Source organism: Cricetulus griseus, chromosome 3 (genome assembly GCF_003668045.3).
Source record: "Cricetulus griseus strain 17A/GY chromosome 3, alternate assembly CriGri-PICRH-1.0, whole genome shotgun sequence".
NCBI classification, from domain to species: Eukaryota; Metazoa; Chordata; class Mammalia; order Rodentia; family Cricetidae; genus Cricetulus; species Cricetulus griseus.
In genome coordinates this window covers 129,020,274-129,032,784 of record NC_048596.1, presented here as the reverse complement: position 1 = coordinate 129,032,784, position 12,511 = coordinate 129,020,274, and the positions used below count along the sequence as shown (strand labels likewise).

The window sequence follows — 12,511 nt, the reverse complement described above, 5'->3', positions numbered from 1 at the left end:
GATCTCTGTGAGTTCGAGACCAGCCTGGTGTACAAGAGCTAGTTCCAGGACAGTCTCCAAAACCACAGAGAAACCCTGTCTCGAAAAACAAAAAAAAAAAAAAAAAAAAAAAAAAAAAAAAACAAAAAAAAAAAAAAAAAGGCTGGATGAGGCAACCTAGTAGGAGGAAATGGATCCTAACAGCTGGCAAGAGTCAGAGACAGCGCTACTCCTACTGTTAGGAGTCCCACAGGTACACCAAGCTATACAATTACAACATTTATGTGGAGAACCTGGGCTGTAAGACCCAGTATTTAAAAAAAAAAAAAAAATTCTAAAGCTTTATTGACCCTCTGTCTTTGACTTTGAAGCATTAGTTGGGGGGAAAAGAGTCATATGACCAAGGGTTAGTCAGATATGCACATACATACAGAGGAGGGGCTAGCCTTGTCTTTTGAGTGTCTAAACTTATCTGATACCCTCATGAACCAGGAGGCATTTAGGGAAGAGTTGTAGATGCTGGAAGTATGTACATAGCCAGAACCTTCACCTTCCTGCAGAGCCCCCTGCTTTCTTCCCCATTAAGACCATAGCAAAAGCCTGTGACCACAGCATTTCAAAGCACTTCTCCCTTAGAGGCAGCCAATCTGACCTGCAGGTCATGAATGCAGCAGCCATTTATTTTTCTTTGGAAGCACAGTCAGGGGTTTCTCTCTGAGTGACACGTGAGCAGAACCTGCAGTGCTCCCTGGGTTTCCGTTGAGCACATTTTGCCCGGAAGACTTCGCAGTGTTCTGTTCTCACTCAGTCTCTTGCCTTTAGCTCATTAGTGTGACAGAAAGACTCAGGATGTTTGGGGACTAAGGACAACTCGCTGGAGAGCTTTGGGTGTCCCGCCTCTGCAGTTGGAATATTGTGCTGCAATCAGGGCAGGCTCAGTGCCTCACCATACCTCACAGCAAGGGTGTATCTGCCACAGAGCACAGGGATTGCCCAAGTCAGGGCCCACCTAGTCTTATTCCAGCTAGAGCACTCTTGGGGTCTTATATCCTTCTGGTTTGGTGTCAAGTTCAGACTAAGAGAAGCCCCTTTTTGTGGCAGATCTTAAACCTACCTGCCTTTGGTGGCTTCATAGAAGCCGTCAGATGTCCACACCTGCAGAGCACCTGCTGTCCTCTCAGGCCAGCTACAGGTTTGCTGTCATTTAACCAGATCCCCATTAGCAGCCAGCTTACTATGGATGAGCTGAAAGTTAAGGCCACCTTCTTCACTAAAGAGGCTGTTCTCACAGGTTGAAAAGCAATTACAGGCTCATGCCTCATTCTCTGGGTGGGTGGCCAGTGCAGTGAACTGAACTGAAGCAAAAGATGAGCCCATAGGAGCTCCCTGGTGAAACACTTAGACCCTTGATGGAAAGTAAGAATGCTTCCTACAAAAATCCAGACAGAGCTTAGCACAGACAGCTGCTAGCTTCAGAAAAGAGAAAAGTAGTGCACAAGCTTCATAGTGATGTGTGGATCTCTCACTCATGGATGTGCCTTTATGCCCCAGGTGAAAGCGACGTTCTCCGTTTCACCTCCACCACCACCTCAAAGAACCGGATCATCATAACATGGCACCGGTACCGGCCCCCAGATTACAGGGATCTCATCAGCTTCACGGTTTACTACAAGGAGGCGTGAGTTTCTGTGTTTGTGCCTGCTGTCCTGGTGTGGAGCTTCAGGGTGGAGATGACAAGGCCTTTGGTTATTATATGAGTTGGCTGAAGAGGGAATCAGTGGGTTTCCTTTGAAGAGTCAGACCTGGTGACCACTCCATCTTCATGTAGCCTCTCTAGTTGTCACATGACACTGTCCCAACCTGTAACAGCTAGTCAGGCCTTTCTTTGTTTAGATGGTTTGAATGTTTGATCAAGTTCAACCCAAAGGAAAAGGGGATGAATTTTAAGAGACTTGGATCCATCCAAACTGTCATAAGCTATCATGTGGACTTGGTTAAAATAAATGCTTTAGACTCTGTCTCTGAATACACTGGTCCGATATCTTCCATTCACTCTGTGTAAGCATAGCTTTGCCCGGACTCTGCTCTGGGTCATGAGCCTTGTAGAATTAAAGAATGGAAAGGGACCAACCTCAGTATCAACAGTTTCCAGGATCTTCCAAGACTTTCCCAGTACTGATAGCATCATCCTGCCTATGCAGTCATGACTTGCTCCATGTTGCAGCTCTTGGAGGCATTTCATCACCCTACTTGGCCTCCTGTGTCCAGGTAGTTCCCTAGTCTATATGGTCATTCATTTTCCCAAGGCTCATCTCCCCAGAAGCAACAAGCAAAAGTGCTGGTACAAGGGTCCTGGGTTATAGCCCATGAATGGGGGCATTGATACAATTTGAACAGTGAGTCATCTCAATGTTCCATCTGTGCAGAACCCTTTCTTGTCTTTGAAAGTGCTGCCAATACATTGGCATTGTTAACTGGTGATTTCTCTAATGCCACTTTCTGTGAGACCATCGGGAAGTAAAATATTTAAGTATTATCAGCTTATATTTTAGAAACTTTTTTGGTAAGAAAGTTAGTTTTGTTCAAAAGTAATCCTTTATCAATATCCAGTGTTTGCATGAAACAGCTATGATTTAAAAAAAAAAAAAAAAAAAAAAAAAAAAAAAAAAAAAAAAAAACCTGCTCCAGTTCAGAAGAAAGAAAGAAAATCAGTATCTGTCTGTCTCAGGAGCAGCTTTTTCAGTCCCTGCGAATATAGAACTTGCTGTCTCTCTCTGAGGCTGCTTGTTCAGTTCTGTGGTTCATAGCTGGTGAGCTCCCGAGTCCAGATGCTGGATTTTATTCTTGTATAGAAATCTAATTGATGATGAGTTTTATTTGGAATTCCCATTATAGACAGTGTGACACACTCAGCCACTGGGGAAGGTTCTTGAGAGCTGTGTTGCCAGAGCCCTTCAACATTCTCTGGCCTTCATTGATTGTCTTTCAGACCCTTTAAAAATGTTACGGAATATGATGGGCAGGATGCCTGTGGCTCCAACAGCTGGAACATGGTGGATGTGGACCTACCTCCCAACAAGGAGGGGGAGCCTGGCATTTTACTGCATGGGCTGAAGCCCTGGACCCAGTATGCCGTCTATGTCAAGGCTGTGACCCTCACCATGGTGGAAAACGACCATATCCGTGGGGCCAAAAGTGAAATCTTGTACATTCGCACCAATGCTTCAGGTATCCATGCACCAGATGAGCCCCCTGTTCCCTGACTTGTTATAAGCTTGCTGTAGTTAAGTGTGGCTGTAGGGATAGCAATGAGATGCCTGTTGTTGCTGCTTAACACTGTGTTGTATTATTCTCACTGCTAACACCTCAAATTCTGCTGAGCCATTTTCTGGACTTCATACTTTCTTAAGCCTCTCTCTCTCTCTCTCTCTCTCTCTCTCTCTCCTCTCTCTCTCCTCTCTCTCTCTCTCTCTCCCTGCCCTATGCTAATGAGCCTGTATCCTCCAGAGTTGTAAGATGGTTTCGTTCTGAATGCCCAGGGTGTAGCCACCTACAGCTGTTCTCATCTGTTTTAATGCAGACTCCTAGGACCTAAAATGATGCTGATCTGTGCACTAGATCTGTGCTGCTCTACTGGCTTACTGGTTTTCCATCTTTATTCTTTGGCCAGCATTTTCAGCAGGCAAATAAAGGCTAAAAACCTAATGGGCTTAGAGCATTGTGCCATCCAAGCATGGACTGTTGACTGATTCCTCCTCATCTTCTCTTCATGTGCTGAAGTACTAATTCCCCAACTCCAAAACCTAGAAATGGTGAAAGCAAACATTTGCATGAATTTGTATGCAAAGACAAGAGATATATATATATATATATACTTCATTGTAAAGGTAATGACTGTCTTAATACATTTGGGCTATTACAACAAAAATTCTATCTTACAAAGCAGAGAAACATACTCCTCACCATTCCAGAGGTTGGGAAGCCCAAGATCAAAGGGTTGACATTTTGTGTCTGGTGTGAGCCGCCTTCTTGGCTCATGGAGATCTGTTTGATGTGTCCTCACATGCCCGAAAGAGTACACATAGCAGTCTCTGACCTTCTTTTGTTAGTGTTAGTTCTGTTGATTAAAACTCCACCCTCATGACCTAATCATTTTGCAAAGCCCCAACAGTTGAAGGCTAGGGTTTCCACATAGTGACTTGTGGGGTGAGGCACACACACACAGTCCACAACACCAGTAAACATTCTCTGAGAACAGATTATGCTACAGTGAGTAGAGTGTGTTAAAATAGTGCAGACTAGCACAAAGTTAAGTATAAAATGGCAGAGTGTGAAAATGTTAAAAATAACGCAGAGCTCATACACCCCTACTTTTCCAACCCTTACCCCATAAGCAGTCACCATCATTTGCTGACCCTGAAGTCTTCATAAAAATGGATTTTCTACAGGCTTCTAGTCCTGGGAATGAGTTGATTTAGTGGAATTTCAAGTGCAACAGAATACATTCATTTTCATCTTAGAATTTGGGAGTAACAATTCCCAGAGAATCTTTGCAGCCTATTTAAGAAAGAAAGTGGAATTTCTTTTTGTAGCAGATTGTTAAGAAATCTGGTTGTTCTTCCTAAATATTAAAAACTGCATTTTGGCCCCTGTCCTCACAAGTACTAGGGACTGTTATGACATACTTGGTCCATCCTTTGCCCCTGCTTCATCTGTGCAACCTGTCATTGAAATATCTGGTAATAAACTTTGAGAAATTCTTTTGGAAACCCTGAAGGACCAGACATCAATGACTATAGTTTCTTTACAAAAGTTAGTATTAGTCCTGATCTCCCGGCATGCCACTCCTCAGCTGTTCTCAGAGTCTTCAGCATCTCATACATCCCAAAGTCCTTATTAGCTAGTTAGTCCTTTCTGTGGTATGTGACCAAAAACAACCTGACAAGGAAAGAATTTGGCTTACCTATCTGGATCATGATCTATCATTAAAAGGCCAGGGCAGGGGCTGGAGAGATGACTCGGTGGTTAAGAGCACTGACTGTTCTTCCAGAGGACCTCAGTTTGATTCCCAGTACCCACATGGCAGCTAACAACTGTCTGTAACACCAAGATCTGGCACCCTCACCCAGACATACATGCAGGCAAAATGCCAGTGTATATAAAAAAAGAATAAATAAATTATTAGAAAATAAAAGGCCAGGGCAGGAACCTGAGCAGAGGCAGGAACTATGGAAACGTGCTGCTAACTTAGAACAATTTTCTTTCTAATAAAAAAAAGGTGGGGGAAGTGCTGCTAACTTACTGGTTTACTCCCCATGGCTTGCTCAGCCTGCTTGCTTACAGAACCCAGCCTAGGGATGGCACCACCCACAATAACCTGGGTCCTCCCCCATCAACCACTAATTAAGAAAATGCCTTACAGGCTTGCCTGTAGCTCTGTCTTATTGATGCATTTTCTCAATTTAGTTTCCCTTCTCTCAGATGACTATAGGTTGTGTCAACTTGACATAAAACTAACCAGCACAGCCTGTTTTTGCCTTTCAGATTTTAAAAAACAGCTTTAGTTGGACCTCATGGTTAAGAGACATACCATGGTCCTATTTCTTGCACTTTGAAAAATGCCAAAGTCTTTGGGTGGTGGGTGGGTGGGTGGGTGTGTGTGTGTGTGTGTGTTGTGTTAGGGAGTACTTTGGCTGTGACATTGATTTTGCTATGGGAACTCCACTGAGAACATGGCAGTGGCCCTGATTGTTTTCCTTTTTACATTAAGTTATTTCTACTTTTAGAGTTTGGACATCAGTAGTAAGTATCAGTAGGATTATTAAACTTCTCTTGCTGGTAGCAGGATTTGCATAAAATCATAGCTCATGTGTGCTGGCTTTCTGGGTTTATGAAACCTTGACTACAGGATCTGTGATTCCATGCTCCTGTTCTACCATGTCTTTCATACGGGTTCAGACATACATAGTACCCCACACACTTTTCAGCCCCCATTTCCACTTTTCATTTTGTCTCTGTGTCGTTTTTATCAGAGATTCAAATTTGCAATCACAGATGTGGTCCTAAGGAGTTCAGTTTGCTATTTGCTAAAACACACGGGAGAGTGGCAGTTGTCATAAGTGAATGAACTGTAGATTTTTAAAGTCCCCTCTAACCCTGGCTCTGCACTCATGCACTCTTTGGTCCAGCTCCATGAGCCATGCGTGTTTGTGCAGAGATTATCTGCAAACAGATGCTCCGAAGAGAAGGCTGGCATTCCAGTTAATACTCTTTCAAAACAAGGCTCAGGTTCACTCTGTGTTCTGTTTGGCCTTTTGCTCTCTTTGTGGTCAGGTCAAACTTGCAGCTTCCTGTTGGTTTGCATCAAGTTCCTGATAACCTCCACCTCACATGTCCTTTGTTCTTCTTTCCAGTTCCTTCCATTCCCCTAGATGTACTTTCGGCCTCAAACTCTTCTTCTCAGCTGATTGTGAAGTGGAATCCTCCAACTCTGCCCAATGGTAACTTGAGTTACTACATTGTAAGGTGGCAGCGACAGCCACAGGATGGCTACCTGTACCGGCACAACTACTGCTCCAAAGGTGAGCTGGGCCAGCAGGCAGGGGGTGCCACCAGCCTTATCTATTGTCCAAGAGTACCTGAATGTAAGAAACCTGTCCTGTGCTGGGCTCGTTTCTCAGCAGTGCAGACCAGCCCCCGTTAACAGTGCTCATAAGCCCTGTACAGGGCTTTCATTCCCACTCTGTTCTTTTCCGAGTAGACAAAATACCCATCAGAAAGTATGCGGATGGCACCATTGATGTGGAAGAGGTGACAGAGAATCCCAAGACAGAAGTGTGTGGTGGTGACAAAGGGCCTTGCTGTGCTTGTCCCAAAACTGAAGCCGAGAAGCAGGCCGAGAAGGAAGAGGCCGAGTACCGCAAAGTCTTTGAGAATTTCCTGCACAATTCCATCTTCGTGCCCAGGTGAGTGTCCTCTTTGGAAGTGCCACATTTGGTGCTATTCAATGAGTCCCATCTCTTCAATTCCTCACTGTATGGTGGAGGCACAATGTGGAACCCACTTAGATGGAGCAACAAAAGATGCTATCACTATGGTCGGTAGAGCTCCTACAGAAGGCTAGCCCTGAAGGAAGGGGCCCCAGGCTCATGTTATGGGAGGAGGTACATGTGTATGAGAATTACATAACCTCAGCCACATCACCTCCCTCAGAGAGCAGATGAGGTCATTGTCACCTAGAGGTGGAAGCGCTGCCTGAATCACTTGACTGTCCTCGAGGAAACCTGTAAAAGGAAAAGCTGAGTTTTGGGCCATCCCTGCCCTGCCCTCTTCTGTCCTTTGACTCCCTCAACCTGGCAGAGGAGTGATTGAAGTGGGGGCTAGAATCAGTTTCAAAAGTGACCCAGTTCCAAAACATAACCATGCTCAGGGTGTCCATCAGTCAGGTTTCATAAGCAGAGTGGAACACTGTCCCAACACCCACCCTCTGCTCCTGTGTTCTCCCCTCGGTTTCTGCAGATTAAAAATGCAAATGCAACCAGGCACAAGTGAGACAGCTTAGTGGTTAAAGGCACCGACTCCTGAGCCTAGAAGGAGAGAGCTGACTCCCACAAGTTGTCCTTTGCTGAGCATGGGGGGACGGAAGTAAATGTATTTAATTTTAATAGAAGAAAAAAAAAGTTCAATAGCAACACTAAAAAAAAAACCCAGTTGTACATCAGTAGATGGATAGATAAACAAAAGGTTACATAATGGAATACTAGTTAGCGATAAAATGGAAGGAAATGCTGACTAATGATATAACAAGCACAAGTCCTGAAAACTCCATCAAAAATAAAAGCAAGCTAGACAGTAAAGCATAGATACTATGTTGTTTTATGTATCTGAAATATATAGAATAGACATGTGGCAAATTAGAGTTTCCTCTGGGGTAAAAGCAGGGTGGAGAGGAAAACAGGGGATCATTTTTTTTCTTTTTTCTTTATTTTTTTTATTTATTATGTATACAGTTATCTGCATGCATGCTTGCACACCAGAAGAAGGCACCATACCTCATTGCAGATGGTTGTGAGCCACCATGTGGTTGCTGGGAATTGAACTCAGGTCCTCTGGAAGAGCAGCTAATGCTCTGAGCCATCTCTCCAGCCCCCATTTTTTTTTTTTTTTTAAGAGTTTCTATTTAAGGCAGTGCAGTCTTTTGGAAGCAGTCACAAAATGATCATACATTTCCTCTGTAGTCAAATGTCATTAAATTGCATACGTAAAATAGTTAAAAGCTTATGTTTACAGGTCATTTTTTTGATTTAGTGATTTGCTTTATGACAGTTAAAATGATGAGCACAATTGTTGTGTTTGTTTTTAGCGTATGTGCTGCCAAAGCAAACACAACACAGTAGGATTTTTTAAAGCTCAGAGGAGCTAGTACTATCTGGGACGAGATTCAGGAAGTGACCCTGGGCTCTTCTCCTGAAAGGTTGTACACAACCCTGAAGGCTGAAAACCAGTTGGAAAGCTGGATTCAGACCAGTCCCCATGGCACCCCCAGTTGCCTGCAGTCCTCTGGGTTTGTTCCTCCCCCTGAGGTTCCACAAGCCTTTAAGTGCTGTTTATCCTGCTGTTACTGTGCCTTTAGTGCTTTTCTTGGGTTGTCTTCAACAAATGCTTTTTAAAATGGCTTCCTCGGTATTTGTGAAATGGTCCAAGAAAGCCCTCTTCTTCTGAGAGTCAATAGAGTAAAAAATAAAGACCTCTTAGCTCTGGAGGGTCCAGTCCTTTTGAGAATGGAACTCCTGGCTTCTCAGCAGCTTTCTTCCCTTCCCCTCATCTCACAGTTAAAACTGCTAGAGCTTCTAGTGCCCTGTAGCAGGCTATGCATTCTCTCATCTGCCCTAGTGGGCTCAGTTCCTGTTGGTTGGAAGGCTGCTGCTGGTCAACTTTGTGGGTCAGGATGCACTGCCTTTTATTGTGTTGTATTTTTTTGTTGTGTTCTGTTTTGTTTTCTGAATTTGAAAACCTAAAGACAGGAAAGAAATCAAAGGTGTTTAAAAACTGGATGTAGTAAACTCTTTGTCCTAATTAATGTACCTTGGGTTTGAGTCTTGGGTCTCAGACCTACATTCTCCAACACCAGACCTCTTTCCTTTCAATGGCTTGTCTTTGTGGGCCAGTCCACCCAAACTAGCTAGTAAGAGTTCTGTAACCACAAGAATGCCCAGGTGTAGCGTCCCAAGAAGGCCAGGCAGGAAGTCCTCCCTTATCTCAACAATGTCCTGGGTGTCAGTCAAATCCAGTCTTCACCCTACACATGCTAGGTGCTGCCAGAGGTTCACGTTGTGAGTGAGGGTTATTAATTATCTGATGCTCGATGGTGTGCATAGCTCAGCAGTGTTAAAGAACACACAGCCAGCATGTCCTCTTCTCTGATGTAGGCATCCTTGTCTGTGTTACATGGCAGAGCATCATGGCAGAAGTGCTTGTAAGAAGAGAGAGCCCAAGGCAGACAGGAAGCTGGGCAGAAGTTGAGAGCTTAGTTTTGTTTTTGTGACATCTTCTGTTTAGACCACCCTCTTGAGAACACTACCCAGTCACCTTTAGGATCTCCTAATAGGCCCATTCCTCCATGCAGTTGCCATACTGGTGACCAAACATGTAATAATCCAACATAAGAACCAAAGGAGGACAAACCATAGCAGAAAGCCCCTAACATTTAGTTGTACTCAAATGGCATCACCTTTGCTGCTGTTGTTGTCATTAGCTGTGGAACACCAGGTTAAGTGACGGGGCAGCAGAGCTGTGGTTGTCCTAGATGTGACTGAAGTATTTGTACTCTCAGCCAGATCCTGAGTTCTGAATGCCATCACCCTGTCATGCAGCCTGACTTCTCTGACCTAAAGCAAGCCCTACGTGCAGATATGTCTCACCACACCTGGCTATTTGGGATTTATTGGTTTGGTTTGGTTGTTTGTGGGTTTTGCCTCCTACCAAGGCATCCATACAAGTTCTAGCAAGGTCCCTGTAAAGGAGCACCCTAGATGACAGAAATGAGTCATGAAGTATGTTGTTGTACAACTGAATTACCTAAAAGCTGTTCCTCCTTTTTTGTCATTCTAGGCTCAGTTTATTTGGGGGCTAAAGGCACACAAGTCAGATTGAGTCCGTCCACAGTGTTTGACACTGCCTTTGTGCTTATAGTAGAATGGAAAGTAGTGTTTATTAAGTTACTTCCTGAACTCTTGGTATTTAGTAAATGACTTTCATCAGCTGCTATCTTTATTAAGTTACATAAGTTTTGTCACTAAAATATTGACAAATGTTAAGAAAGACAAGTTTTTCCATTAGCAGCAGGTTATTTTATGAAGTGAGGAAAGCTGATGGTGCAGCTATTGGTTACCCCATTTGGAATGTAGCTTTTGGCAAATCTGGGCCACTCTGTTCACATCATCCCCAGTCTTCTAATGCCACCTATATTGCCTCCCTCCCTAGTCCTGACTCCATATCCACAGTAACTATTACACAGTCTGAAAAATTACAGTGTTTGCAAATAAGCAGAATACTGGTACTGTAACCCAGTTTGTTGGGGGTGGCCCAAAGCAGGGATTAGACCTAGTATCATTTTTCAATAAATCAAATGCAAACAACTTCTTACATGTAGACACAAGTTTGTGTTGTGTTGGTCTTGAAAGGGAGGCAGGGAATTTATTAGTAATGTTTTGATTGCCTCCCTAGCAAAAGAAAACGTGGTTTTTGTATCTTTCCTTCCAGGAAGGTAGATAGTCTGTTGATTGGTTGGTTTTCAGGGTGTGAGCATGGTAGACTAGTACTCTCATTGCCTAGCCCTTCCTTCTCCAGCATCATGAAAACAAATGCACATTCCTGACTTTTGGGACAGGGCCTGCACATTGTAGTGGGGCCTGCCATGTGAAGACCAGACACAGAACTGTGGTTTTTATAGCAGATCCATCAACTGAGCCAACTGGGGAGCATGCAACCCTTTCCTCTGGATGTCTACCCTACTTTTCCAGGGCTTAGGGACCATCCATTGGCCTGGGGCATGACTTCCAAGGTGCCTCCCTCTGTACGTGGACCTCTGCTCCTCTCTGCTGGGCTCCCCCTCACTGAGACTTGTGAGCGCTCTATTCTAGGCTCCCCTGTTGTCTTGCACTCTTCATGTTCTTACCAGATGAGTTGCATCCCACCTGTTGCTCTCATCCCTTGCCCAGTTCTAAGCAATGTAGCAATAGCCTCAGCACACAGCTTTCCCACCTTCACCCACAGCCAGCCTGAGGGTTGTGTATACCTCTTAGAGGTGCCCGTCTAATGTTCTATGTTTATTTTCTCAATTCATATCAATGTTTGAGGCCTGATTTTAACGTTTCTGGAAGCAGATGGAGCCCCACTCATGTGTTCCTGTTGTTTCTCAAACCAACACAAGTCAATGGCAGAGGCTCCACTCCCCTCGCAGGCAAGATATTGGGAGGCCACACGTACCCCCTGCTAAAGGAGAAGCAAAGCCAGGCTTGATGGACCTCCAAGGCCATGGTGCACATTAGGGACTGCAGGCATCCATCACTAGAAATCCCTGTTCTTCAGGAAAAGCCCTGGATTTAGGGACTTGCTAACTACTCAAACCAGGACATCTTCATTTCAGAGAAGATCAAGGAAGCTACTACTATAGGCCTTTAGATCCCTTCAGCCCTGTGTGTCTTGGGCCAAAATTATCTCACCTTTCCCATAATCAATCTTTTTTTAATTTATATTTTACATTCTAATCCCAGTTCCCCCTCCTTTCCCTCCCACTCCCTCCACTCCTCCCTCCTCCCATCTGCTCCATGGAGAGGGTAAGGCATCCTATAGGAATCTACTATGTCTGTCCCATCATCTAATTGAGGCAGGACCAAGGCACCTCCCCACCCCCACATCCCTGTGTCTAGGCTGGGCATGGTTTCTCTCCATAAAGAATGGCTCCACTAAGTCAGTTTGTACATTAGTGTTAGGTCTTGGTGTTAGGCCACTTCCAGTGGCCTCATATATTGTCCCAGTCACACCATTGTCACCTGTATTAAGGGAGTCAAGTGTGGTCTTATGCAGGTTCCCCACTTGTCAGACCTGAGTCAGTGATCTCTCACTACCACAGGTCAGCTGATACTGTGGGTTTCCCTATCATGGTCTTGACTCCTTTGTTCATATTTTTGCTCCTCCCTCACTTTGAATGTGCTCCAGAAGCTTGGCCCATTGATTAGTTGTGGATTTCTGCATCTACTTCTATCTGTTTCTAGAAGAGGGTCCAAGCTTCTCTAGGGTTAAGGATTGTAAGATGGATATCTTTTGCTTTATTTGTGGTGTCCACTTAAATAGTACATATTATATTTGTCTTTCTGGTTTTGGGTTACCTCACTTAGGATCATTTTTTTTCTAGTTCTGCTCATTTGCCTTTGAATGTCATTGTTTCTTACCACTGAGTAGTACTGCATTGTGTAAATATACCACATTTTCTTTATCCATTCTTCAACTGACAGGCATCTAGGCTGTTTCC

General features: G+C 44.2%; 1 protein-coding gene across 1 annotated transcript in view; it reads left to right on the top strand.

The window, feature by feature from the left end:
* The window catches only part of Igf1r (insulin like growth factor 1 receptor), a 292,382-nt gene that overhangs the window by 240,018 nt on the left and 39,853 nt on the right, over positions 1-12,511 (top strand). The window contains exons 7-10 of the mRNA XM_027408129.2: positions 1,531-1,657; positions 2,969-3,207; positions 6,393-6,560; positions 6,740-6,944. Coding sequence (XP_027263930.1) covers positions 1,531-1,657; positions 2,969-3,207; positions 6,393-6,560; positions 6,740-6,944 — 739 coding nt within the window. The remainder of the gene's footprint in view (positions 1-1,530; positions 1,658-2,968; positions 3,208-6,392; positions 6,561-6,739; positions 6,945-12,511) is intronic.